This window comes from Pyrus communis, chromosome 7 (assembly GCF_041283825.1).
Source record: "Pyrus communis isolate YQ-2024b chromosome 7, ASM4128382v1, whole genome shotgun sequence".
In the NCBI taxonomy this organism is placed as follows: Eukaryota; Viridiplantae; Streptophyta; class Magnoliopsida; order Rosales; family Rosaceae; genus Pyrus; species Pyrus communis.
Genome location: NC_142571.1, coordinates 387,032 through 414,085, shown reverse-complemented (window position 1 = coordinate 414,085; position 27,054 = coordinate 387,032). Strand labels below are relative to the sequence as shown.

The window sequence follows — 27,054 nt, the reverse complement described above, 5'->3', positions numbered from 1 at the left end:
TAGGGCAGATTGGACAACACGGGTTATTAGTAAACCCTCTTCTAGCTCTCTGCACATTGGTGAGAATTTTCCCATGACCAATAGTCCAAAGAAAAGTCACTAATTTGGGTGGGAGCTTGAGTTTCCAAATGAAATTCCATTTCCAAGGAATGATATCATCATCGCCAAAGAGAGAGAGATAAGCAGTTTTCACTGAGAAGGTTCCAGAATTGGTGAGGCTCCAAATTACCTTATCTTCCCTATGATTCGCAATTCCAACATGTAAACTGAAAATATGTTCCACAATATCGGGGGGAAGGCAGGAGTATAACAATTCTACGTTCCAACCATCATCAGTAAGGAAATCATCAACAGACCATTCAAGCATGTCAGCTGAGAGAGGGATGGTAGCAAAATTTTCGAGTACGCCACTCTCAAGCCAGTTGTCTTTCCAAAAATGGATTTGGCTTCCAGATCCGACTCTCCATCTCATACCATTAGGAAGGATTTGGGCACCAAAGAGGATTCCACGCCAAGTATGAGAACAATTAGTGAACTTAGCAGAGCAAGCACCCACCATGTCGTAGTGTTTGAGATATTTTCCCTTCAAAATGATGTGCGGGTGCTAGCGCAAGGGTGTGGAGAAGTAAAAAAGAATATTCTGATACAAAGAAAAACAAATGGAAACAAACGCAATCCATTTATTCATATTAAAAGACTTCTACTAAGTTCTTTGAGAAAGATCTACTAAATTCTTTGAGAATGATCAAACGGATCGACAAGCACTGAATTCTTGTGAGAACTAAAAGGATCAACATCAAAGTCAAGCAGAAACAAGCTACCAAAAACCACCATAACAAAACTGAAATTATGTTTTCAACAGTAACTGAAACCATACCAAACAAGCAAACAGCTTCGGAAACTATTCATCAAGGGAATGCTAATACATTAAAACCAAATATAATGTCTCAAATCATGCCGCCAGAAACAAAATACACGTCTGCAAGCTCCAATCCTGCAACAAAAACAAGGGTAAGCGTAAATTAATACCGTAAAGATGCATTTATACTCCAGCACAATGCACAAACCTACAAATATACTTACATATCTTGTTGAAGGCTACGATGTCGCAACTCTGGACATACTCGTTAATTGGTTCAACAGTAAGTTGCTCCTCAATGAGAGTGTCAACAGAGACCAGGTCATCAACAATTGTCATCATTATTTGCAACTTCTTAATCCCGTACCCAACAGCGACGAGTTTGGCTGCACAATTAAGAAAATAATAACCGAATTCGCATCAGGGACTAAAATTTGTACAATTAAACATTAGCTTGCACAATAATAACTTAATATGTGCACATCAACGGCAAAATTGTTGCTAACATTGTTTTAAGTAAATCTGTCCCCTTTAGCAACAAATAATCCTTAGATGAAGGAAGAACTTACATGCTCCCCAAAGCAAGCCTTCCATGTGGACACTTCTTACAGCCTCCTCAAGCTTTTTCATGTCAGTTTCATCATCCCATGGCTTCACATCCAACAGAACTGATGACTTGCCAGACTCTTTCTTCTTTGTAGATGCCTTGATGGAAGCCGCACGCTCTTCAGCAGCCTTCTTCTCCTCTTCGGTCTCTTCACCAAAGAGATCAACATCGTCATCGTCATCCTCAGCAGCTGAGGCCTGAAAATCATATCATATTCTAAAACATTAGTACAACAATCTTATCCAAGTTCTTCAAGCTGATAAAGCAACACAGTCCAACCTCGAAAAGTTCAATTATCCTAAAACAGTGATAAGGAAAAATAAAATGAAGACATCCAAAAAACCACTTGGTAAGTAGGGAAGAAAAATACTTGCCTTAGTGTCAGCAACAGGAGGGGTAGCAACTGCTTCCCCGGTTACGGGAGCAGATCCCTCAATAGTGACACCAGATCCTTCTCCGCAAACACCACTACAACAAAGAATATAATCAAATAAGTCTAAGTGTTCACGCAAACATACACGTTTCAAAGAAATCCATTAGAACTAATAACAAACAGATAACAAACACATCAAAAGTTTTACGAACTTACGAAATCCTAAGAAGAGCAGCAATGTGGTTGTACCACCTAGACACATTCACAAATTCCGAAGACGGGGCCTTGGAAAGAGCTGCATGCACAGTGATATCATCTTTGGAAGCCTGATAGCCAGTGATGTAACTGCGAGAAAGTAAGTAGTCATCAAGTTTCTTCAGGCCGGCAGCTGAGTTCACGTCAAAGAATGTGACTGCCATTGCTAGGTCTTCCGGTGGTTTTTCCTGCAACCCATATCAGAAAAAATTAAGTCTTTCATCCCTAGATGATTACCAATCAGTGCCAAATATTCAATTACTAGAAAATTAAAACCCTTTTTCGGAAGAAAAAAAATTTATGAATCGAAAGCAACCAATTGCATCCATATTAACACAAAATTTAAACAAAAAAAAAAATCGGAGAAAAACAAACTTCAATAAATAGACAGATTCATGAGCGATATAGCGAAAAACACTATGATAAGATAAAAAGTAAGGATCTTTAGCCATGGATCTGACTGAGCATACCTCAGGAGCGAGACAGCTGCGGAGTGAGCGAGAAAGAATAAGAGGTGGAGTTTTTTAGGGTTTCTATCGGTTTTATAGGCAATTGGACGGAATCGTCTAATTGGGCCAGGGTACGGCCCAACAAGTTTAAATAAAAATCGGTGCGAAACAAACAACATGACGCGTGAAACGCTGTCGTTTTGGACTTTGCGCGCTTATAGCGTCACCCACCGTCGTCGAGCTCGAGCAATTCCCAATTTCCAGCAGCGGGAGCGGTAAGAAGAAGGAGAGGAGAGAGAAGACAGGAATGCCGAAGAGAACAACACACACGTACTCGAGCGAGGACGCAGCTCCGGATGGACCCGACTCTGACCTCTTCGTTTATTACTGCAAGCACTGTGGATCCCACCTCCTCATAACTGGTTCTCTCTCACTCTCACTCTCTCTCTCTCTCTCTCTCTCTCTCTCTCTCTCTCTATACATACATATAGATATAGAGGTATATATTTGTGTTGTTTGTACTTGTATGATTATAAATTTATAAGCTTGAAAGTTAAAAATTGGGTAACGCTGATTTGAATTGGTATTTTTGTATTGGGTATAATCGTTGGTTTTGGAAAGAGGTTCTTGAATAATGTTTTGGGGGCTGCAATTTTGCGATTATAGTGAAATATATGTTGTTTAAGATACCCAGTTGCAGAAAATGCCGAAAAGGAAGACGGACAAGGCTTATGTGTTGGACAAGAGCAAACACCTTGCAAGGCTCAACATTGCTGAGGCTGGAAAAGTTTTATTGAAAAGGTGCTTAATTTTCTTTAGTCCAAATATAAATTCGGTGTTTTCACTGTGTGTGTTTGACACCGGCCCTCGTTTTCCTGTACTTTTCTAATGATTAGTTTTTCGAGTACGATTGTAATGATTGTGCAACATCGCTGATGCCTTGAAATCTTGGTTGATATAATTATTCAGAGGGGAAGGGAAATTGGAGAAGCAGTTTCGAATGAACTGTGTGGGTTGTGGGCTCTTTGTTTTCTACCGCTCGGAAGAAGACTTGGAAGGTGCTTCTTTCATTTATGTTGTTGATGGTTCTCTAAGCACAGTTGCTGCTGAAACCAACCCACAGGTATATAGGAAATTTACAAGGGCATTTTCCATCATCTTGTGAATATAATTGTCTTGTGTGGTACCAGGATTTTGGAAAAGGAATATTTTCTATAAATAAAGGGAAATAGCTGTTTATGTCTCATTGATCTTCCTTGTCCTTCATCTTTTGGGTTGCGAACGTAGATTTTGGCTCAGAAATTAAGGAATTTGTTACTGAAAGCATAGCAAGTCCCTATTGCAATGTTGTCAATGGAAGTTTTTTTGAAGAAGGTCCACATATATTCACTCTGTCCATATTTCCTAATTGGTGTGTGTAGGATGCTCCTGTGCCGCCCTGTATATCAAACCTAGAAGGGGGACTTGTTCAAGTTGCTATAGAAGTGGAAGATCGTGCACAACGGTCAGCAATCACAAGTAAGAGAAATTATTGAATGTTTTCCTGTCATCTTATTCAGCATGCGATGCTTGCTTGGTAGGTCAAATTGCAATCATAAGTCAAAATTTCCTGCATTACATGAATTGACTTTTTGGATTTCTTGTATGGCAAGTACTAGTCCTTTTTGATGTTTCTATGCATCTCATTACAACACTTGTAGCTGGCAGTTTTAATATGTAATAATACTTGCCAAAAGAAAGTTGTTTCCTGGAAATTTAGATTGCTGATTGTTTAAACACTTTTTGCTCTTATGCCAGGAGTGAATGCTGACGATGTTAGAGTCACTGTAGCTGCACCTGCTGCTCGGGGAGAAGCAAACAATGAGCTCTTGGAATTCATGGCCAAAGTATAATTCTGCTTCATTGTTGTCTGTTAAACTTATAGGATTCCAATCTTTTGGAACAAGTGTCAATTTAAGCCTTAACACAATTGCTTTTTGCACAGGTGTTGGGTCTGAGACTAAGCCAGATGACTCTTCAGAGAGGGTGGAATAACAAATCAAAACTCCTTGTGGTGAGTTAAACAAGTTTTACTATCTCTCTTTCAGTCTCTCATTCGCTCGTTGGGTGGCTTCTTGGGTGTTGTTGATCATAATCTGTTTCAATTGTCCCTGTGAGAGCAATATCGTTTTTGTCAAAAGAAGTTTTCCAACGTTGTATGCATTAACTTTGATGTCAGACCCAATTCACTGATTTGTTTCTTGATGCACAAATACATGATACATCTATTCTTTCAAACTTAGGATAGGATAGCTTATCAAAGTAATGGTACTGTTTACAAATAATAGCAATCACAAGTAACAGCAGCATGAATTTAGAAGCGACGTATGCAGAGAACCCCATATAGTTGTTCAAGGACATGTGACATATGCCAGTGTAACTCCAAAACTGCTTAAACTAATTTAACTGATCTTGCTAGGGTTTCTTCCTTAACATTTGGTGATCGTTTCAGGTAGAGGATTTGTCTGCTAGGCAAGTATATGAGAAACTTCTGGAGGCTGTGCAACCTTGAGTCTTTACAGTTCAAATGTCAGCTCTAATGAATGCCATCAGTCGACGTGTATGTTTACAATTTACCCTGGACATCCACGGTACAAATTTTTCTTGTGTTAGTTGAGATTGTTGTGGTGCAATGTGAAATTTCAATTGTATAATCCCTGTATCTTTTAATGATTTGGTTGAATATATGCACCGTTTTCTATATCCGTTAGAATCCACTCTCTCTACTCTCACCTCTATGAAAGATGTCAGCAATGTGATCAATAAGATTAGTGTCAATTTTTGCCCAAGTAGGGAAGGGTCAGGAAATGTGATTCCTCGTGGCAGTCAATCGCCCAAACGCTGCCCGAGATTCAAACAAGATTAGTGTAAACTTTTGTTTAAGACAAGTAGGATTAGGCATATGGATGGTGTAAGTTGTTACTGTGAGCAATCTCCTTTCTTGCTTACCAGAATGGTGCATGTTGCAGAATTTACCGCATCTCTTCATTGTTGTGTCACCAAAGCCAAACATTACAAGTGATTATTAAAACGGAATAGCAGTCTATTACATCGGAAATCAAATTACAACGAACACAAATCCTTGATTAAAGCTAAAACCGACACGATTCAGTGCTTATATATCTCAGCACACAGCGTCTTATTGTTAACAGCAGCATATGAAAATATAACACATTTATTCAAGCTAGAAAATATGCTCCTCAGCTCCAAGCTTCAACTTCTAAATCATAATGTCACCTGCGTCAAGAAAAACAGACTGATCGATCCTAAATTTTCAGAAATAAACAACGGCTGCAATATGAAAATAGTTGCCTCATCGTCTAGCGATTTCACTAATTAGTACCGGATCGAAAAAGTGTGCCCGAGGAGCTAGAAGGTACATGGTTCAAAGTTGGCGCTGCACTTCTCCGGGAGCTGCATGGCCATACTGCGATCAACGCCAGAGATTGGAGGGCCATTGACGAGCACACAGAGGCAAGGCTGGCCAAGAGCTTTGAGGGCACCGCAGCAGGTCTCACTCGGGGGGATGGGGCTGAAAGGAACAACTGCTGCTCTGCATGGTATTAGCTGAACTAGTGCCGAGAAGAAGGTGCTTGCACAAGTACTTCCCTGCCCTTGATCCACCAAACCCACCATCACGAACGCAAACATCAAAATTGGAAGAGCGATATTTTTCCTGCTAGTAAACCTCATCTTAACTGAAAGTTGGAACTTAGATTAATTGTGAATTATGTTTCGTTAATGTTAGGGAGAAGGTGTCTCGAATTCGGATTTATAGGGGATGATGAGGCTCTCATGCCATCATGCATGTCCATCCTACTCAAAGGTCACACCTATGATGCCAGTATTCTCCAGCTCTGCTGCTCAGCTGTATACAAAAGCTAGTCAAGAAATACACATTGTGTGCTGGTTGTTGTAGTTGTTGAACTCAAATTTCATGACCCTTTGCATTTCCTATAACTTTATTTATAATTTTCCAGATTATCTCTAATCAGTTTCTTCATCCTATCGACTACAAAAATCACTCAGAAAACCTCCAGCACCTTGCATGCTTCGTAATGATTTCAGTTCATTTTCAGAGGAAATGGCTGCAGATTTGAAGCCTATTTTTTCAACTTTTGTTGCTAATCAAACCAGTTCAAGACGAGTAAGAAACCAAAACTAGATGTTCAAGAATGCAATGAAATGGTAAAACTCAAATTGCTCGAGGAACAAAGGAATGTCAGTAAATGATACAACGATAAATAATGACACGATACAATTGGCCGCAGTTTCTATCATCCCAACCTTCCTTATTACAATTCATATCATCCCCAGACGCCTCTTCATAATGCCATTCTGATCGTTGACATAATATGTTATGATCTTCACATGTAACAAGTTACCAAACTTATTCTTTGTTGCCTTTGAGATTGATTACTGCAAGCTCTTGTTCAACAAACTCTCCTGCATAAATGGGCGGGTATTTACTTGCAAGCGGGGATTCTGCAAAGTGACCTAAGGGCTTCAACACAGCATCAGATGCTACGTGTGCAAACAACTACAAGGCAAGAAATGTCACAAATAAGCATACAATGCATTAAAATATTTTTAGTTATATAAAACCGAAAAGAACATAACGATAACAATGACAACAATGTGACTGGCTTCACTCACTGTTGAAGATACTCTCCATAGTAAGCGACTTTGCTCTGTTGCAAGTTTGATTGCATCAATCGTCCTGTTTGTTACGATAACTTCATGCATTCCAGCTATGCAATCACCTGCAGTCAACCATTCTATCTGCACATAACAAATTGTGTGAATGGAATAGAACTAGCATAAATATTTAAAACACAACACATGCCAAAGGCAACCAACCTAAAACAGCAATTCAAATCAAAGCAAGAACTCGAACAAAAAATTGACACACCTAACTTTTTCTTTGTTACAATTAAGTTTGAACACATTTAGCCTTTTGGGTACAGTTAGCACACCTATTTCAATGTTTAGAATACATTCCATTTTATCTTTTAACCATACGATGTGCATAACCTTATTTTATTCTGATATGTACTATTAAAAATCTACAAAAATGATGATATAACAGAGGCTACATGGATGAAAACGCAACACCCCTTCCCTTGTCATTTTTAAGTACAACCAGAAATATATTACACACGATATTGTTCCTGTAGTTAAATTAAAGTTCAAATTTTTGTCCTTTCAAAAGTTAGGCACTGAGGAAAATATAAAATGTGTTTAATTTAATTAATGCAACGGTAATCCAAATTGCTTTCTAATGACAGACACCATATTCAGGTGGTCAACTAACTTGTAAATTATTCAATAAGTACCAAGCACAATAGTTATAAATAGTATTACCTGCTTCCCGGTCTGAATGAGAAGACATCCTACAGGAACCTTGACTTCAACTTTTTGCCCATTTTTTAACCAAATGTTCAGACCGGGAAATCTACTTCTGCCATGAATAGTTAGAAAGTTCAGGTCATAGTGATATCCTGCAAACACAGTACCCTCTTGGCCGTAACGCCGAAGGTCACTTCCTGTTGGAGCTAGAAGGTGTGGCCCCTGGGTTCAAAAAGAAAGAGCACTCAACATAAAGTGCAGCATAAAGCGCATAAAGCCAGGAAAATGGCAAGTGGAAGGACGAGAATCTAGTTTATGAATCAATTCAAAAGTTGGTGATTTTTGAAATTGCAGCATGCTATAGCTCTATACCTAATCACAATGCAATGTATTTGATAAAGTCATACAGTGATTGAAGAATATAACCAGTCCAAACTCGTCTTTACAAAAAGAAAAAATAAAATAAAACTAAAAAGTGTTATGAAATAAAATCCTAGTGGCATTATGGAGCAATGCAAAAGCCATTCAATAGAATGCAACTTGAATTTGGGAACAAAGATGTGGGTACTGTGGCTAAAGATAGAAAAAGTGATGGATATGGAAGCTGGCACGGCATGGAAATGAAGGATATTGGTGATTACTGTCAGACTAGGCCACCAGTAATCATAACTTTTTCATTTGATTTCAATATCCACTGCCCAACCACTAAAGTCAGACGGGCATATAGACATGAATGTAAGTTTCAATTGGCAATTATTGCCCACCTGCTTCATAAGAGAAGTGAATGCATCCTTTGGCAAGCCAAATCCAATGGCAGCCATTTCAGCAACAGCCTGGAAAGAAAGAAACATTTACGTGATGAATATTTGATAATATTGGATAATGTGCACAACAAGCAAGCAGCTTGAACAATCTGACAACACAGATCAGTGGCTCACCTCTATTGCGGAAATCATCTTGTAACCCCATGAATCCATGGTATCTTTCCATTCAGGAAACCCCTCGGGTACGACTGGCTCTGCATTAAGTTCCTAGAAAACAAGAATAACATCATCTTGATCATGGCAAGTAGAACAATAAGCATAGACTTTTAAACAATGTTTGTGCAAACTGCAAAGTGAAACTCAAAAAAGCAAAGAAAGAATGAGACCTGAAAGCGGGTTTTCGAGGGTCGAGGACCCACCCTCCACATGTATCGCCATTTGCGATCTGCCCCTTTGGGGATGGATGGCTGGAACTCTTTGGGCATTTCTTTCAATTTCTCCTGCATTTCTTCATCAACAAGGCTTCTCGGGACTTCCACGCCTTCCGGTGTCACGCCAACCTGTAATGTGTTACCCCCGTTTCAAGTTCCAAGTTTGAGCAACAAAACCCAATTTGACAATTTCACTTCACACCACAAATCACTTATATTTACACACTTTCAGAGTCACAGCAAAAGCATACAAATTGAAATACAAGTGATAAAAAAATGGATAAAATCAAAATCAAAAGGGTACCCAGATGAACCCCCAATCGTTAATCACCGAACTGGGTTTCAAAATTCAAAATTTTCATTCTTTTTTCCATTTCCGGGCAACATTTTCTCGGGAAACAAACAGTGCAGAACCCACCTGGTAATGCAATTGAGGCCTCTCCTGGAGTCGCTTGAACTCCGGCGGACTGTCAAAGTACCTCTCCATCATATCAAGGAAGCGATCGTTGTCCTCCGCCGTACATCTGGGATCCTTGACCAACAAAGCTCCCGTTTCTCTCAGACTCCGACTCACCTCGCCGCACAACTCCTCCACTCCGCCCTCTTCCGATTCCAAGTACGCGCTCAGATCTACCACCGTCAGATCCATTTCTCGACCCCAAATCAAAAAATTTGATACCAGATTCTTGATTTTTTGAGGGTTTATAAATGTTTATGGGGATGGCGGGAGATTTTTCTATTTATTTTTGTTTCTGTTTTTGGTGCTTTCTAATGTTCGCATTTTAAAAGCGTCAAACGTTTGAGTGCGTGTCATAATGTTGTTTGATTCGCTTTCCTTTCCGTGTTCTGTACTATCCTGACACGTGGAATTTGGTAACTCAAGTGGATTCGTTAGCATAATTCCTTCGGTCCACAAGCCCAATAGAATGATTGGGCTGGCTCGAGATTTATAAACCACATAGTCCAAACACGCCTCGTGTAATTTGAACGTCTTAATTATGCTTTACTTCCAAAATGTGGTCACCTAACATCCGTACGATATACGATGAACGAATACGATTCAGAAATATTCTGAATCCTCACAAAGAAGATTTGGCGAGGATTCGGATTCACCAAACACCATACTTCTTTGGACACCTCCTCATCACAAGGTCACACTAACATTCCTTGAGATTTGTCTAGTTTTTACAAAACCTCTTTAGGTTTAAAAAATTGCACTACCCCCAAAGATTTTATTTCACTTACATATCATTCTTAGAAAGACAAAATTACCCTTATAATCATTACTTTTTTTTTTTTGAAACATGATATTAACTACACTAAGGAGAATGGATGGGCTTAGATTTACAATGGGCTAACAATAATGTGGTTCAAATTTGCATTTAACCAGAATCGAACCTAAGACCTCTCACTTACAAGTGAAGGGGAATACCACTAAATTATAGTACTAAATGACTAACACATCATTTAATCATTACTTAAACATTAAAAACCTATATAATTATTCATTATCACGAGTTTTTTAATGCTAACACATCACGACTTGTCTTTCTATATACATATGACCTAGGGTGGTTTAGTTGAGCTCGAGTCTACATTTTATAGGTTCCATAATCTTTCATGGAACCATCTGGGAGGAAAACATAAAGTCCTAAAACAACTCAATTCCAGAACCACCAAACTGATTAGAAGGTTCTAAAACCACTCAATGGAACTAGGTCAGAAGTGGGATTCCAAGACCACTTAATGGAATCCAAAGGGTGGAGTTACAGACCAACTCAAAGTTATAAGAAGTAGGATTCCATACCAACTCAATGGAATCTATATGATGCATGGTTTTGGACCAATTCAACAGAACCATATAAAAAGTATGATTCTCGACCGACTCTGTGGAATCCATAGAACATAAGGTTCCTGACCAACTCAAAGGGACCATGTAAAAGTAGAATTCTAGACCAATTCAATGGAATCCTATTTAGGAGGTTGTTGCTCATCGCAAATTTATCAGCCACAAGGTCCACAACCACTCATTGTAACATTAAGTTGGCGGTGACACTCGTCACATATTTACCAAGCATGATACCCCTAAAATGCTTATAATCCTCCACCGCTAATTTACTAAGCAGGACCTTCATGTATCACATTGCTACATGATGCAGTCTCATCAATGCACATCATACATCAATCAAGCTTAATCTACATATTCGTCAGACACATTATCAATTACGAATAGAAAGCAAGTATCTAATCACACATAAGCACATCACAAGGAATTTCGTTACCTACAAGTTCTACGGAATAATTCTAATAAAGTTCCAAAACAATTGCAATCTCGAAAGCACGCTAATAGAAAAAAATTATATCTCCTCCAACATCTATCAAAGTGTACAAATATTACTTAGCTTACTATTGATACAACACATTCACCGATTCGAATCTTGACAAACAAATATTGAAATTGAATTTAGAGCATCGAAATTAGCTTTGAGACGGTGCACTAGGTCACTGCCCAACGCCGCCCTCACGTGTTGTTGTACATGGTGACCAACGGCAAAGGCCTTTGTCGAATTTCTGCGAATTCCAAAACAAAGTCAAATTATACCAAAATGTAAATCTCATCATAAGGACGAGATGTTATACCTTTGTCGGAGTCTAGAATATGTAGAAAATCGGGTCTCATCGCCAATTAGAGTCAGCGTATACGGGTTCAGTTTTCCAATAAATGAGAGTTGGGTCCAACATCTATGAGCCTGATATATATATATATATATATATATATATATATATATATATATAGAAGTGAAGATTACTATTTTGCCCTTACCTTTGCTTGTTAATAACTCATTCGTTATAACTTCATCTTACGAGCGGTTTTTGCCTACGTACTTGTAGAATCGAGCTTTATAAAAAATTTCTAATTGTGGCCCCATTAGGTCTACAAATTTTTATTTTCTAACTACGGAAAATCAAACTTTAACTAGCTAACCAAAAATACAAATTTTTAAAGAAAATAACAATAAATTCTTGAAAATATGAGAGTGAAATGCGGGGACAAGATTTCACAATTTTAATGTAATAAGAAAATGCTTCTCTTTCGTATAGAACGGGTAGAGAGAGACCTGGTTTGGTACTGAGGTGATTCTGAAAAAAGCTGGTATAAAAAAAAGCTGGGAGCTGTTTTTGTGTTTGGTAAACATTCAGCTTCAGCTTTTTTTCACAGTTTTGGGTGAAAAAAAGCCAAAAACAAGAAGCTGCAAAACCCAGCTTTGAAAAATCGGCTTTTTTTCACATCTGTTTTACATAAAAGTTTACCAAACACTATAATACTGTGTTTTTTTTCAAAAGCACTTTTACAAAAAAGTTTACCAAACACTCTGCTGCTTTATTTCACAGCCGCTTATTCTCACAGCACAGCAAAATCAGTTTTTTTTCGAAGCACAGCAATACCAAACCAGCCCAGAAGCTAGTCGTGGAAAGCCAGGTTTACCAACTTTTTAATATTTTATCCAATCCATGTTTGTCTTTTTTTGTTAATAGTTAGGTGGAATTGTATACAAAAATGGGAAAGAAAGCGAGAAAGCATCTATGTAAATTTGTTAAAAAGTAAAAATAGTTATAAAAAATAGTTTTACAGCCATAAAAATCGAAATAAATACGAAAAAGCCCAGCCCAATGGATCGCCAAGTTATTAAGAATCATCTCTATACTCTTTCACATAAAGAGAGACTTCGCCGCCTCTCACTCTCCAGCCTCGCTCTCTACCCCTCCTAAAACCTCTGCTGCCGACGTCTACCATCTCTCCGCACAGAGATATATATTTATATAATCGTTACACAGTTGCAGGTAATATATTTGTACTCACTCTTATTCTATCCGTTTGCTTTCTCTTAATCTTCCGTTTGATTCCCGAGATAATAGACGCATGGGAATGAAAGTTTGATTCATAGAGAATGAATGAACAGTTGTTGTTGGTTCAGTTGATTGAAAGTTATATGTTACCTTTCTTTAAATTGTTTGCAAAATAAAGAAACTGGAAGGTTGAATTTTTGTTTGTTTTCATTTTCTATCAATTTCTTGGCAGCCAAAAGGATCAATTGTTTATGCACATTAATTATTTATTCCCCTTTATCTTTGTTCGAGTCCGTATGCATTTTTTTAATTAGTAGGAAAGATGGAGGCTTTCCATGTTTTCGAATTGGGTATTTATATGAGAAATGTATAAAAGCAATATAAAGGCAAAACAGTAGGAGTACTTTCTCGCTATTGCTTATGAAAATACGGTGCTTATGACTTGGGCGTTTTGACAATATCTGCAGAATAGGGGGTGACAATGGCTGGAAAGTCGAATAAAGGGAAGAACCGTAGAGGGGCGAACAATCCTGTGGTCCCATCTGATGCTCCTGTGAAACATAACTCAAGCGCTTCAGAGCCCGTTAAAGCTGAAGACAATGGTGTTCCAGCTGTGGAGGAATTAACTAATGCCAGTCTGGAGGTAAAGGAGTCTGAAACCGAAAATTCAACTGGCCAACCTAAGCAAGGTGAATTTTTTAGTATTATGGGCTTTCAAATATTTATTTCTGGGAAAGACTTCTAGTTGATATGCCATTCCCATATTCAACATTTTCTCAAATCTTTAAAACGTCCTATTTCCTTTTCAATGGAACAAAAATTTTACCACATGAAGGCAATGAGAAGCAATGTAGATGCCAACATACATAAACATGTAGACATTTACATAAACTCACATGTGTGCATACATCTGCAGGTACTTGTATACTCTAATCATGGTTGCCTAGATAATTTAGATAAGGTAGAAAAATAGTTACATTTCTAGGTAAATGACAAATGTCTCATTTTGTTGTTGCATTGGTGTCATAGAAAAGAACTTTTCTCTGACACAGGATTTTAGCGATGTCTGAAATTTTTGATGATAAACCTTTTATGTGTTGAGCTTTTTTTTTTTGTTCAACAAAAGATATCTGGATGTATGTTCAAGTTTGACACTTCTTTAGAGGCAATTCCAATGCATCACTTTAGCTGGATTCCCTTAGTTTTGTGCAAATAATGGCTGTATTTCTTCACAGTAGTAGGTCATGATTGAATGCTCATAAAGCTTGTCTGTCCAGCTTATTTTCCTTCAATAGCAGTTTGTATATATGTCTTTTATATTAGCAGCACTTTAGGTTTCTCATTTGGTTATAGAACAGCTGTCTATCTCATTCTGATAATCCTTGTCTGTGAGAGTGCAGGTGACCTTCATCTGTATCCAATTTCTGTCAAGACACAAAGTGCCGAGAAGCTTGAGCTACAAGTAAGTTAGTTTTGATCATATATTGCTATTAGCCTATTAATATCACTAATTATTTAATTGGCTGCAAAATCAAAAGCTAATGCAATTTGAGCACCTGTTCTCATATGTTAGTTGACACATCTAATGGTTTAACTACAGAAATTGAGATGTCTATGTCTTCTAGTTAGATATTTGCGTCCTTCCACTGTCACATTTTGTTTGACCATATCCATTATCATTTCCAGTTGAACCCAGGAGACTCTGTTATGGATATAAGACAATTTCTGCTTGATGCGCCAGAGACATGTTTCTTCACATGTTATGACTTATTGCTACACACAAAGGATGGCTCCACTCATCATTTGGAAGACTTTAATGAAATTTCCGAAGTTGCTGATATTACCGTTGGTGGTTGCTCCTTGGAGATGGTTCCTGGTATACTAAATCTCTGTTGCTTTGGGCTTATAAATTCTTAAAAAAGGTATCTAATTTAAATATCTTTTTGGCAGCTTTATATGATGATAGATCTATAAGGGCTCATGTTCATCGTACGAGAGAATTGCTTTCCCTTTCTACACTTCATGCATCACTATCGACGTCACTTGCATTACAGTATGAGACAGCACAAAACAAAGTGGCGAGCCCTGGAGGTTTGAGATATAGTTCATTTAACATGAATCCATAATCTTCTCATTTATCTTACCTTTTATCGACATTTTGAAGTGCTTTAACTAGGCACTCCTGTAATTCTCTGTGATCTAGATACTGTGAAAACTGAGGTCCCAGGGCTTGATGGTTTGGGTTTTATGGAGGATGTTGCTGGTTCATTGAGCAATTTGCTATCTTCACCCTCAAAAGAGATAAAATGTGTAGAGAGTATTGTGTTTTCATCCTTCAATCCTCCGCCAAGCTATAGAAGGTGAACCATGACATCTCTAATCTCTTACTTGCATCTGAAAACATAAAAATAATGTATTTTCCCCCTGTAAAATGTCTTAACTATGTACTGTTTGGCCTTTTTGTTGCCAGGCTTGTTGGGGATTTGATTTATTTGGATATAGTAACATTGGAGGGCAATAAACACTGTATTACTGGGACTACAAAAATGTTCTATGTCAATTCGAGCACGGGGAACACTCTTGACCCTAAGCCAAGTAAAAGTAATTGGGAAGCAACCACACTTGTTGGACTTTTGCAAAATGTTAGCTCTAAGTTCAAAAAAGGTACTATAAATGGTTTATACCTTATTTACCTGTATTAGTTTATTGTTTCCTTTAAAATTTTGAAGCGTACAGAGGTTTGTTAATTATCTTCTATTGTTTCCCATTTGAAGCTTTTTCATGAAATTGTTTATTGTTTCTTCTAAAATTTTGAACCGTACAGAGGTTTTATTAATTATCTTCTATTGTTTCCCATTTGAAGCTTTTCGTGAAATTTTGGAGCGGAGGGCATCTGCACATCCTTTTGAAAATGTTCAGTCTTTGTTGCCACCAAATTCATGGCTAGGGTTATATCCAGTTCCAGGTTAGTTGAACTTAATTGCACTTGAATTTTATTTCAAAGGGAGGATCTTCTGGTTGTAGAAAGTGTTGCTTTGCTTGGGCAAACTCTTATCTCATATTTAGCATGTTTAGTAGTCTGGCCAATTGGCTGGTTGCCTCTTCAGGCATTTCTGCTACTGATAAAGATTACTTTCATACAAATTTCATGTTCAATCTGATTACTGAATATTATTTCTTGCCTTAAATATAAAGGGAAATAAATTATAACGATTTTAAGTTTAACTCTTAGTGTTGGTTTAGTGTATAATGGATGTGAAGCCTGCCTTGTTATGATACTTGAGCGTGATAATTGTTTCTTGTTGTTTTTAAGCTGGCAGTATATCTGACTTTGCCTTGAGTTTAGAGTTTAACAAATTCTCAGTCATAATCTTGTTTGTTCAATTTGTGGATTTTGAAGGAATCAATCTCATCCATTCAATGATACCTTGTTATGATGTTACAACTGTTTATTGTTTAGTCTTAAATGCTTGTAAAGTTTTGCTTAACCTGTATGTTTTCTTTGACTGGATCCTTTAGCTTGACCTGTATTTTTCTTTCTTTTTTTTCCATGTCTTTTGTGGCTACGAATAATCCACAAATGACAAGGAATTTCATAATAATCATTAAGTAGGAATGTTTAACCATAATACATGTAATTCATTGAGTTTTTGTGTTTAATATTCTTGTTTCAATATTTGGACTATTGAAACTTATAATTTTAGGGAGTTGTTGTTTTCTAAGATTCGTCACGTTTATGTATTTGTTACTTATAACACCATTACAGGCAGAAAGAAGTTGGTTTTCTGAGTTTCCTTGATGGTGTGTTTTATCTTTACATATAAATTCATTTTAAGGGATCTTCTATTGTCAGATCACAAGCGTGATGCAGCTAGAGCAGAGGATGCCCTTACTCTTTCATACGGCAGTGAGCTAATTGGCATGCAAAGGGATTGGAATGAGGAGTTGCAATCTTGTAGGGAATTTCCACATACAACTCCTCAGGAAAGGTAATGATTTCCGTTGATGAGAGGGGGTTCTAATTTAGTTATGTATGAACATAATTTTCTGATAATTAATTTGTCACTCACAGTTTTGTGTTTTGTATTGTGTCTTTATCTCTCACAAAGTCCATATTTTGCAGAATTTTGCGGGATAGGGCTCTATACAAAGTGACTTCAGACTTTGTTGATGCAGCTATTAGTGGTGCTATTGGAGTTATTAGTAGATGCATACCTCCTATAAACCCAACTGATCCAGAGTGCTTCCACATGTTAGTCTGACCTGAAATGGATTACCTTTGTTTTTTTTTAATACATGTTATCCCTGAAGACTTTCAGTTAGGACGTTATGTCTACGGATTATATGACACAAAACCGAGCGCAGTGGCGTTCTAAGATTCATATAGCCGACCCCACACTTAGTGGGATAAGGCTTTGTTGTTGTTGTTATAACTCTGTAAAAACAATGTCACAGCTCCTCAGTATGCTAGCTACCTAAATTGCCTTCTATTGAAATAATTTTTTTTAGCTGTGTAGGTTAATTAGATCCCACTGTACCGTAATTCTGCTGCTATTGTCAATCTTTTATACTTATTTGGTTTGTGCATATGCATACATGTAACATTATTCACTTTTACTGTAACTCTAATTAGTAAATATGATGTATCAGCACATCATTTCCATTTGAGGGATTCTGCGTTGAATTTGAACTTTGAGGCTCTGCTTTAAGTAATCTTTATATATTAGACATGCTTGTTTTGATAAATTTTGGTACTCATGTACTTTCGAGGAAATATATTTCTTAAGCATATGGTTGTAACTTCCATTTTCATGACGAGTGCATGTGTATTTTGATAATAGATTCATTGAATTGATATAAGATTTTGGTCTCTTTGGCTCTAGGTATGTTCACAATAATATATTCTTCAGTTTTGCGGTTGATGCGGACCTTGAGCAGCTGTCTAAGAAACATGCGTCAGATTCAAGTCCAAAGATAGGGGGCACTGGTTCTGTACACAGTTCTTCTGAGAAGGCTACTGACAATTTGTTGCATGGAGAGAGTGCAATTCCCAATAGAGAAAAATGCAAAGGATCAAGTACAATCGATGATGCCACAGAATCTTCCCCTGATGTTTCTGCCGAGACGCAATTGGGTGAAACCGAGCAGGCTACTTATGCTTCTGCAAATAATGATTTGAAAGGCACCAAGGCGTACCAGGAAGCTGATGTCTCTGGACTTTATAATCTTGCTATGGCCATAATCGATTACAGGGGGCATAGAGTAGTAGCTCAGGTGTGCTTGAATCTGATGTTCCTTCTATACATAGTAACTTTTTTACTCCTACAGAAATTGGTATTCTTAAGGCTATAGGTTTTCTTGTGCTATAACGACAAAGTTACAACTGTCATGTTTTTTGGAAGAAAATTTTCTATTAGAGCCTGAACTTCTCCTCCCCCCCCACACCACGCCACGCCCCCCCCCCCCCCCCCCCCCAACATGTGCATATGAATGTGTCTGTTCCATTTCTTATTAATTTTAATTGTATTATATATCATGAGATTGCTATTGCTACTAAAATCCATCTTTAGGCTTTTTGAAAGCCACAACCATTGAAAAAGTAGTTATAGTTGAAGTTGCCTTTCTAATTACTGAACTTGATTGATGCTTTCATTCACAACAAAAATCATCAATTGTTTTTTTGTTCATTTACTTATAAGCTGGCATGCTTGCTTTAGATATTATTGTACTTTTTGTTTTTGTTTTTTAATAAGGAACATTTTTTTTGCTATCTGATTGCTCTCTCCTTGTTCTATCTCTAACTCATTGGCACCAGAGTGTTTTACCGGGCATTCTTCAAGGGGATAAATCAGACTCTCTGCTATATGGTTCTGTTGATAATGGCAAGAAAATATGCTGGAATGAAGAGTTCCATTCCAAGGTGAGGATTTGAAGCTTCGCATGTTATATTCTGCTGCCAAATGTTAAAACTGCTTTCTTTCTTTTTAAAACAAGACTTTATTGTGCAATTTCTAAGATTTTCTTATGTTTAGGTGCTGGAAGCTGCTAAGCGCCTTCATCTTAAAGAGCACACAGTCCTTGATGGATCTGGAAATGTTTTCAGATTGGCTGCGCCGGTGGAATGCAAGGGTATTGTTGGTAGTGATGACAGGTAAATTTCTTTTTCCCTCATAAGCTTGGATTCTTATATGTGATAGTTGACTTCTCATAACCCTGTGTTAGTTTCCTCCAAAAAATCTCTTTCTATAAGTTGAATATTTAATTATTTAATCAAGGATTTACATTCGTATATATCTAACTCAGTATTCAGTACACACGTTTTAACTGTGTTCCCTACTTCAGGCATTATCTCCTCGACTTGATGAGAGTGACTCCTCGTGATTCAAACTGCACTGGACCTGGGTCCAGATTTTGTATCTTGAGGCTGGAATTAATTACTGCCTATTGCCAGGTAAGATATAATACCTTATATTAGTACTATATTTGAATTTGTTTCATAAATTTCTAATATGAGCCTTTTGTGTATTGGGAGAAGGCCCAAGCTGCAGAGAAACCAAAATCTAAGTCTAAAGATGGAGAAGGTCTTGTCACCACTGATTCTTCAGTCATCACTGATGCTAAGCAGGTAAAATTTAGCTACTTCAACTGCGGTTTATAGAGTTTATGAACCTTGCAATTTTTGTTACTTGTTTCTGCATTTTCAGTATGTTACTAATGTTGACTTTTTATGTCTAATTGGTTTCTATTTGATGGGAGAGGTGGTTTTTAATTTTTTGTTTTGGAGCTGGTAATAATTCCTATAGTATGTTAATAGTGTTAAAGGTACACTTTTCATCTGTTTGGCACAGACGGTATACAATTTTTTTTTATCCATTTTCCCAATGAGCCTTCAAGTAATTTTGGTGATGTGGCTCTTTGGATTGCTCTTCACAGGCCATAACGGAAGAAGGGAATGCCACAGCCGCACAAGAAATTGCATCTCCACCTCCATCCACTGAAAGCTCTGATCCATGTGAAGAAATTCTTTTTAACCCTAATGTCTTCACCGAGTTTAAGTTGGCTGGAAATGAGGAGGTATGTTTTTGATTTTGTAATTTTTTTCAGGGAGTTTGAACATGTATCCATTTATTTGTTTTCCTTTTTCCAGGAGATAGCAGAAGATGAAGGAAATGTGAGGAAAGCCAGTTTGTATCTTACAGATGTTGTGCTTCCAAAATTTATACAAGACCTCTGCACGCTTGAAGTATCACCCATGGACGGGCAGACGCTAACTGAAGCACTCCATGCTCATGGAATTAATGTTCGCTATATTGGAAAAGTAAGCATTATTGTTTTAATTAATACTTCTAACTATTGTAAGTATTGGTGGATAGAAACTGTGGAAATCATACTTTTTCTTTTCCTTTGAAGGTTTTGCATAAAATGTAATGTGCAAGGCTGACTGAATCTATCGTTATGTGATTGGGATAGTGTGTTTGACGCCTTTTGGCTTATTTTAACAGGTGGCTGAGGGGACCAGACATTTACCTCATCTTTGGGATCTTTGCTCCAATGAGATAGTGGTTAGATCTGCTAAGCACATTCTCAAGGTGAGAGGCATTTCCTTGTCTGCTTGATCTCATATTATCTCATTCTTTTTATTTTATAAAAACTGAGATGTTGTCCTGTTGGTACCGGGAAATGTGGCACATTACAGTGTGTTATTGCCGTAAAATCTAGTCATAAACTAACTTATTTGATTCAGTTCTCTAGGAGGGACACAACTCCTATGATGTCAGATTTTAATTTCGAGTGCAGACCAATGATGCCTACGTGAGTTAGATACTATAGGAGTGGGGAACTTGACCTCTCGGGTACTCCCGTAATGTGATATATTTTTTTTGGGACCAATGCTTAAGCTGTAAATGTCTGCTCGTTTTCATGTTATGATATTCCTTACTATTTTGTAAGTGAAAATTATCCTGTTGAGGACCTGGAACTGTGGCATCTTACAGCATGTTATTGCCATAAAACCTTTGTTGTAGTTATACACTAAGCAATTTGATTCGGGTTGCAGTTGAGAATGCAAATCATAATGCATGTGACTTAGATACTTTAATGGTGGAGACCTTGTCCCATAAGGAACTTCAATAGTGTGATATATTTTATTTGGACTTATGCTGAAGTTATAAACGGATAGTTTGTGCATTTTGATTTGTTGCTTAATATATACATAGACAGATTTGGCAAAGAAATATCCTTGCAAGTTTCCTGTCTGATGATTAAAACAGCATCCATTTAGCTGTTACAGTTTTCGAATTTTTATGCGTCAGATATGCTTTCCTGCAAAGCAGTTTGTACATTTATTTTACTTCAATTTGAACTGCAGTTTTTCATAATTGAATTGAGCTCCTATATTCAGGGACATCCACTGAAAAATATCAATTTGTGCGAGACCTTGTTGCTTGTTATGTAATGTGCCAATTTGTACTTTGACTCTATTATTTTGGTCCAAGGACATGATTGGGAAACAGTTGACTTGGATGGGTTATATATATCATAGGTGTTAAATATCATTTTAGTTCCATCCTTTTGACTTTCATAATTATTGTCCAGTAATTGTAAAAAGTTAAAAACAATGAGGTCATCGATGTTTGGTTGAAAGTGGTTCATAGTTTTCATTTCCTGTTCGGCAGGATGCCTTGAGAGAAACGAATGATCATGATATTGGGCCCGCAATCACCCATTTCTTCAACTGTTTCTTTGGAAGCTGTCAAGCCGTTGGCTCAAAAGTTGCTGCTAATAATATGCAGTCTAGAACGCCCAAAAAGGTAAGTCTTGTAGAATTAACAGTACCAACTTATTCAAAAAAATTTGTGTCAAAATTTTTTCTTAGTTACAAGTTATAGCTTCTTTGTACAACTTCATGGCTGTTCTCAGCTAAATTTTTATCTCTGTCATCATTTAATGCTCATCTGAGAACTCTTTTGCAATTGGAAATTGAAACTATATGCATTTTGAATATTAATTTGTACTTTTGGAGAATCACAAAGTTGTACCAAGTAAACCAGAGAAAATTTCATCTACTGATTGACAAATGTTGAGCAGGATTTGTGACTTCAAGTTCCTTTTTATCTTCAGGAACAAACAGGACAGCAATCTCCAAGAAAATCGTCTAAGGGACAAGGAAAATTGAAGGATGGAGTATCTGCTAGAAAGAGTCGATCCTCATTTATGCTTGCTAGCTCAGAAACTCTATGGTCCGACATTCAAGAATTTGCAAAACTCAAATATCAGGTATTAATTATCAATAATAATGGTTTCTCCTGGAGAAATTAGATTTTCTTTCATAACCTTTTGATGGATGTTCCAAAAAATGAAATTTTTGGCATAAGGAATTTGCATTTTCTTGAATTTTCTTTTGGTTGCCCAGTTGCTTGGGTTTATCTGCTTCTGCACCCTCCTCTTCGACAGTTTACATTTTTTTGAAAAATATGTACACGTCATGGGGATCTTGCTGGTGATTTTATTTCCAGTAACATATCATTTGTGGTATGGAACATTTTTCCCTGTTGTTTCATGGCGTTTTGCCATTTCCTGAGCTATAGAAATTAATGGACTTATGGATGGTGGATCTTCATGTTTATTATTTGATCCTCATATGATACCTTTGAGCGGTGTGTATCGTTATATTTTTTTTTACCTAGTTTCCCATTGTTGATAGTTTGAGCTGCCGGAGGATGCTAGGATGCGTGTAAAGAAAGATTCTGTTATACGTAATCTTTGCCAAAAGGTAACTCTAGATTCCGTTATACGTTATCTTTGTTCCAATATCAATTGAACTTCTAAATGGCCAACAACTCGACTTTGATTTCATTTTGCAGGTGGGCATTACAATTGCAGCTCGCAGATATGATCTTAATTCTGCAGCACCTTTCCAAATGTCAGATATCTTAAATCTTCAACCTGTAGTGAAACATTCAGTTCCTGTCTGTTCAGAAGCTAAGGATCTTGTGGAAACAGGAAAGATCCAACTGGCCGAGGTATGCACTTTATTGCGGTGTCACTATAGCATCAGATTCCGGATGTGAAGGAAACGTCTTGACCAGAATATAATTTTCTGTGGGAACCTTGAAGTTAGAGCTAATTCTCAAAGATGACCAAGACTGACTTAAAAAGTTATATTAGAATATAATGAAGAATTTCAGGCTTATATTTGTGCATGTTCTAGTTCTGGGATATCGACCATGAATCTAAAATGGCATATGGTCCTTGTATTAAAATATAAAGATGCTGCATTTACCATGAAAAGAAATATATTTCATCCTGCAATTTTCTGAAATATATGCTTTTCAACTTTATGTTGGTAGGATTTTTATTAATTTGGAATTGTTCACCAGAAGAATCTATAAAGATCTACCATCAGTTAATTGTTGTCAACATCATGTTCCAATACTAATGTGGTTTAATTATGTACCGTATGTTTTTGTTTTCCTTCTAGGGAATGTTAAGTGAAGCGTACACATTATTTACCGAGGCATTTTCAATACTTCAGCAGGTAAGTAATATTATTTGGGTTGTTTTCTCAAACTGTCCTCGGTGCGTCAATGTCTAGCACTATTATATCCTTTTGCGATTTCAGGTTACTGGTCCAATGCACAGGGAGGTTGCTAACTGCTGTCGGTATGCATAACCTCTTTATACTGTTCAGCAGATTTTTTATATTTCTAATTGGATATTCATGATGCTGATAACATCTGAGCTAAGCGTTTGCTGCGCTGAGTTTCAGGTATCTTGCCATGGTTCTGTATCATGCAGGAGACATGGCTGGAGCCATAATGCAACAGCATAAGGAACTAATTATAAATGAACGCTGCCTTGGCCTAGACCACCCTGACACTGCTCACAGGTATTGCATTTGGTGTTTATACTTGTTTCTGTTGCTAAGATGGTGGTTGCATAGATATTTTGAATATAATTTTCCTTGTTACTTTTTATTTTCTGACAGTATATAAACTCAAGCTGTTAATTATTGAAATTCGTAATCGGTTGCTATTTTGAGGATTACTATAAAGATTGTCGCTCTACATTTTTCTTAAGATGTGTTAATGTTGGAACTTGATGAGATTGGTTGTGTTTTGATATCTTGATTTACAGTGAGGTATGAAAGTACCCATCCTATATGTTTATAGTGGATGTAGTGTCATAATCAATTTAAAAATTCTTTTATCTTGCATGAGAAGTTTGTTTTCTCCTCAAATATGAATTTGTTTATTTGTGTTTTTATGTTTTCTTAGCCTGTATAGTAGAATCAGCGTTCAGACAAGCCTATCGTGGATGACATTATTCTCTCTATTTCTCACTCTTCTCTTTTCCTGAATCTGATGCTCTCCTTGTGTTTGCAACTTTGCTACTGCAGCTATGGAAATATGGCTCTTTTCTACCATGGACTTAACCAGACAGAACTTGCACTACGGCACATGTCAAGGGCATTGCTTCTGCTAAGTTTGTCATCGGGCCCAGATCACCCTGATGTTGCTGCAACTTTCATTAATGTCGCTATGATGTACCAGGATCTTGGGAAGATGGACACTGCTCTTCGATATTTGCAAGAGGCTCTGAAAAAAAATGAAAGGCTTCTAGGGGAGGAGCACATCCAGACTGCTGTATGCTATCACGCACTTGCTATTGCATTTAATTGTATGGGTGCCTTCAAGCTCTCTCACCAGGTATGTTGTGGAAGAATATAGTGACTTTTTGTGGTTTTCCTTCTAATGTAATATTCACTTGATAAAGAACAATTTCATTCCATACATTGGGCAACTTTAGAGTGCAATTAACATATTATATAACATTTGGTGTGGCAGCATGAGAAGAAAACTTATGACATACTAGTCAAACAATTGGGCGAGGAGGATTCTAGAACACGTGACTCTCAAAACTGGATGAAGACATTTAAGATGCGCGAGCTACAGGTAAATGGATGGCATCCTTTAGTAACTCACAACAGTGAATAGATATTGATGGGTGATTGCATAATGTTTATACTAGAAGTATTTGTTTCTGATTCCTATATTTGGTATTTTTTTTCTTTCCAATAGATGAATGCACAAAAGCAAAAAGGTCAAGCTTTGAATGCTGCTTCGGCTCAAAAGGCAATTGACATCTTGAAGGTAGTTTGGATGCTTCTTTTTGCTTAAAAATTTGGAATTTTGTTCAATTGAAGGATAATTGGTGGTTTGTTTTTTAGATATGCTTCCTAAGTCATGGTCTCATCGTTTCATTTCTCCTATTTCTGCTCTACATATTTTCATATTTTTAATTTCCCGTGAAAGACGGCCCAAAAAACTAGTTTGTCTCCTAATGCTTCTGCACATAAAATATTTCGAATGTGTTGTCAGAATCTTTTGTCAGAAAGAATAAGAGAAAACTGTGAGATGGGGGGAATTGTGTAATGTTTCCATGACAGTGATCTTAAACTGTCAAACCACGCTGATTTGTGTTTGGGGTATAGTTTACACAGAGAATCTCGATTTCCAATTAATAATTGACTTTGCATGTCTGGCCCATCCTGACTTGATGCAGGCATTCCAATCTGCTGCCGTAGCCGGTGGGTCTGGGAGCTCTAACCCTTCCGCCAACAAATCTCTTAATGCTGCAATAATTGGTGAAACCCTTCCACGAGGTAGGGGAGTTGATGAGAGGGCTGCTCGTGCAGCAGCTGAAGTCAGGAAGAAGGCTGCAGCAAAAGGCCTCTTGCTACGCCCACACGGTGTTCCCATCCAAGCTGTGCCTCCACTTCCTCAGTTACTCGATATCATCAATTCAGGTGCAACCCCACCGGTTGCAGTGGAAAATGGAGAAACTGATGGAGTGAAGGAAGCCAATGGTCATCCTGCAAATGGCTCAACTGATGTGAAACAAGAGCAATCAACAACGGAGCAGGAAGGTCAGCCTCCGGTTGGACTAGGCAAAGGTTTAGCAACACTGGAGGGCAAGAAACAGAAATTGAAAACCAAAGCCGCATCTTGAAATATTGTGCATCAGAGTTTTCTTGATCGACACCATGGTCGGTTTTCGTTGTGAGGTTTTGGTCTTTTGAGGTAACAATATTTTCTATCGGTTTTGAGGATTAGAAACTAGTGCATGGAAGTTGTGGATGTTCCCTGTAATTTTTTGGAATAATAACCGCGGGCTTGCAGATTTATTCAGGCAAAAAAAAAAAAAGGAGCAACTACCGGAGCAAGTAGGTTCACTGTAATTTGCCCTAACACTGACGGATGGAAAATTTCAGTTGACATTTTTTACTTTCCGTTATTTTATATTTAGTCAAGTTTAAAGTATTATTTGAATGGAGTTGCGACATAAATGTATCCTTTCAAGGTATTATATGTGCAACTGCCATGATTATTTTCCTAATTGAAGGATTAATCAGCCTTCCCTCGGTTATTTCTGTGCTTTAAAAATGCAATAAATTGAATTCGACAAAGGTCGACTGCAAATTGTTCGTTCGTCATTTGCTTGTTAAAATTGCTTTCGGACTCCGAGGCTTACGAATGTTTAAAATGTTTAATTGACGTGTATCATCTTGTTTGGATTTATAAACTGAAAAATTTAGATTCGTATGTGAAAAAGAACATGAAAATTGGAGTTCATAAGTTTGTCTAAAGTCTATTATTAAGTGTAATGTTCGATCCCGAGTGAGCTCAAATTTGGTGAAGAAGCTAACATGGCCGCACTACTGCCGTGGCCACATGCCCATTGTTGCCACCGCACTTACCACCACATTCGGCCTCCACCGCACCACCTTACCACGAGCAACAGCCATAACCGTTGCCACTGTTAAACGTTACTACAACCACCACCACCAACACCGACCATATATACGACTTGTGTCAACTACACAACTAACTTGATAGGTAGTATCGATAACCATTTACACTTGATGAGCAAAAAAATTGAGGAAACAAGAAGAATATTTGTCTAACAAAAAAAAATTCTAAACTATTTACTAGGCTTGTCGCCGCGCTTATAAAACACTAAATTCGTCTTTAAAAGTGGATCATTCGTAGAACATTTCACGGGAATGATGACCTTGTT

At 37.4% G+C, this 27,054-nt stretch overlaps 5 protein-coding genes across 7 annotated transcripts; 2 read left to right on the top strand and 3 right to left on the bottom strand.

The window, feature by feature from the left end:
- Nucleotides 1-660: 660 nt before the first annotated feature.
- On the bottom strand, nt 661-2,716 carry LOC137735205 (elongation factor 1-delta 1). The gene is made up of 6 exons (XM_068474608.2): nt 2,565-2,716; nt 2,056-2,282; nt 1,841-1,934; nt 1,429-1,663; nt 1,084-1,245; nt 661-994 (listed from the first exon to the last, which is right to left on the bottom strand). Coding segments are annotated over exons 2-6 (696 nt in total). The 5' UTR covers nt 2,259-2,282; nt 2,565-2,716; the 3' UTR covers nt 661-992.
- A 109-nt stretch (nt 2,717-2,825) lies between these two features.
- Nucleotides 2,826-5,285, top strand: LOC137735203 (UPF0235 protein At5g63440). 3 transcript variants are annotated; one of them, XM_068474607.2, is made up of 7 exons: nt 2,826-2,965; nt 3,238-3,344; nt 3,513-3,666; nt 3,965-4,061; nt 4,341-4,429; nt 4,528-4,596; nt 5,035-5,285. In XM_068474607.2, exons 2-7 carry the CDS (start codon nt 3,247-3,249, stop codon nt 5,092-5,094), a joined length of 567 nt encoding a protein of 188 aa, XP_068330708.1. In that variant the 5' UTR covers nt 2,826-2,965; nt 3,238-3,246; the 3' UTR covers nt 5,095-5,285. The 3 variants fall into 3 exon arrangements, with proteins under 3 accessions (XP_068330708.1, XP_068330707.1, XP_088553370.1); XM_068474606.2 differs by having other exon boundaries at nt 2,829-2,965; nt 3,230-3,344; XM_088697244.1 differs by having other exon boundaries at nt 2,851-3,042.
- A 319-nt stretch (nt 5,286-5,604) lies between these two features.
- Nucleotides 5,605-6,386, bottom strand: LOC137734975 (protein LIM1). Its single transcript, XM_068474322.2, has 2 exons — nt 5,926-6,386; nt 5,605-5,819 (listed from the first exon to the last, which is right to left on the bottom strand). Exon 1 carries the CDS (start codon nt 6,273-6,275, stop codon nt 5,952-5,954), a length of 324 nt encoding a protein of 107 aa, XP_068330423.2. The 5' UTR covers nt 6,276-6,386; the 3' UTR covers nt 5,605-5,819; nt 5,926-5,951.
- Nucleotides 6,387-6,758: 372 nt separating this feature from the next.
- LOC137734974 (uncharacterized) lies at nt 6,759-9,911 on the bottom strand. Its single transcript, XM_068474321.2, has 7 exons — nt 9,545-9,911; nt 9,082-9,255; nt 8,870-8,962; nt 8,696-8,764; nt 7,947-8,153; nt 7,239-7,364; nt 6,759-7,122 (listed from the first exon to the last, which is right to left on the bottom strand). The coding sequence occupies exons 1-7, from the start codon at nt 9,773-9,775 to the stop codon at nt 6,973-6,975; spliced, it is 1,050 nt and encodes a 349-aa protein (XP_068330422.1). The 5' UTR covers nt 9,776-9,911; the 3' UTR covers nt 6,759-6,972.
- A 2,897-nt stretch (nt 9,912-12,808) lies between these two features.
- Nucleotides 12,809-26,373, top strand: LOC137733651 (clustered mitochondria protein). The gene is made up of 29 exons (XM_068472791.2): nt 12,809-12,969; nt 13,443-13,664; nt 14,376-14,437; nt 14,662-14,851; nt 14,926-15,066; nt 15,179-15,335; nt 15,446-15,639; nt 15,839-15,940; nt 16,829-16,964; nt 17,099-17,227; nt 17,859-18,249; nt 18,791-18,895; nt 19,008-19,126; nt 19,318-19,426; nt 19,511-19,600; nt 19,909-20,049; nt 20,123-20,293; nt 20,478-20,564; nt 21,651-21,785; nt 22,096-22,251; nt 22,679-22,747; nt 22,839-22,997; nt 23,456-23,512; nt 23,597-23,637; nt 23,744-23,863; nt 24,374-24,683; nt 24,822-24,929; nt 25,056-25,127; nt 25,540-26,373. The coding sequence occupies exons 2-29, from the start codon at nt 13,457-13,459 to the stop codon at nt 25,984-25,986; spliced, it is 4,206 nt and encodes a 1,401-aa protein (XP_068328892.2). The 5' UTR covers nt 12,809-12,969; nt 13,443-13,456; the 3' UTR covers nt 25,987-26,373.
- Nucleotides 26,374-27,054: the final 681 nt, after the last annotated feature.

Coding starts and splice junctions, on each gene's coding strand:
- LOC137735203 (XM_088697244.1), top strand. CDS start 2,851: ATGCCGAAGAGAACAACACACACGTACTCGAGCGAGGACGCAGCTCCG. Junction 4,430..4,527: donor TCTTGGAATTCATGGCCAAA/GTATAATTCTGC, acceptor CTTTTTGCACAG/GTGTTGGGTCTGAGACTAAG. Junction 4,597..5,034: donor ACAAATCAAAACTCCTTGTG/GTGAGTTAAACA, acceptor TGATCGTTTCAG/GTAGAGGATTTGTCTGCTAG.
- LOC137734974 (XM_068474321.2), bottom strand. CDS start 9,775: ATGGATCTGACGGTGGTAGATCTGAGCGCGTACTTGGAATCGGAAGAG. Junction 8,154..8,695: donor TCACTTCTCTTATGAAGCAG/GTGGGCAATAAT, acceptor TTTTGAACCCAG/GGGCCACACCTTCTAGCTCC. Junction 7,123..7,238: donor TATGGAGAGTATCTTCAACA/GTGAGTGAAGCC, acceptor CTTGCCTTGTAG/TTGTTTGCACACGTAGCATC.
- LOC137734975 (XM_068474322.2), bottom strand. CDS start 6,275: ATGAGGTTTACTAGCAGGAAAAATATCGCTCTTCCAATTTTGATGTTT.
- LOC137733651 (XM_068472791.2), top strand. CDS start 13,457: ATGGCTGGAAAGTCGAATAAAGGGAAGAACCGTAGAGGGGCGAACAAT. Junction 13,665..14,375: donor AACTGGCCAACCTAAGCAAG/GTGAATTTTTTA, acceptor GTGAGAGTGCAG/GTGACCTTCATCTGTATCCA. Junction 20,050..20,122: donor AGTTGGCTGGAAATGAGGAG/GTATGTTTTTGA, acceptor TCCTTTTTCCAG/GAGATAGCAGAAGATGAAGG.
- LOC137735205 (XM_068474608.2), bottom strand. CDS start 2,258: ATGGCAGTCACATTCTTTGACGTGAACTCAGCTGCCGGCCTGAAGAAA. Junction 1,935..2,055: donor GCTGCTCTTCTTAGGATTTC/GTAAGTTCGTAA, acceptor TCTTTGTTGTAG/TGGTGTTTGCGGAGAAGGAT. Junction 1,664..1,840: donor CTCCTGTTGCTGACACTAAG/GCAAGTATTTTT, acceptor TATGATTTTCAG/GCCTCAGCTGCTGAGGATGA.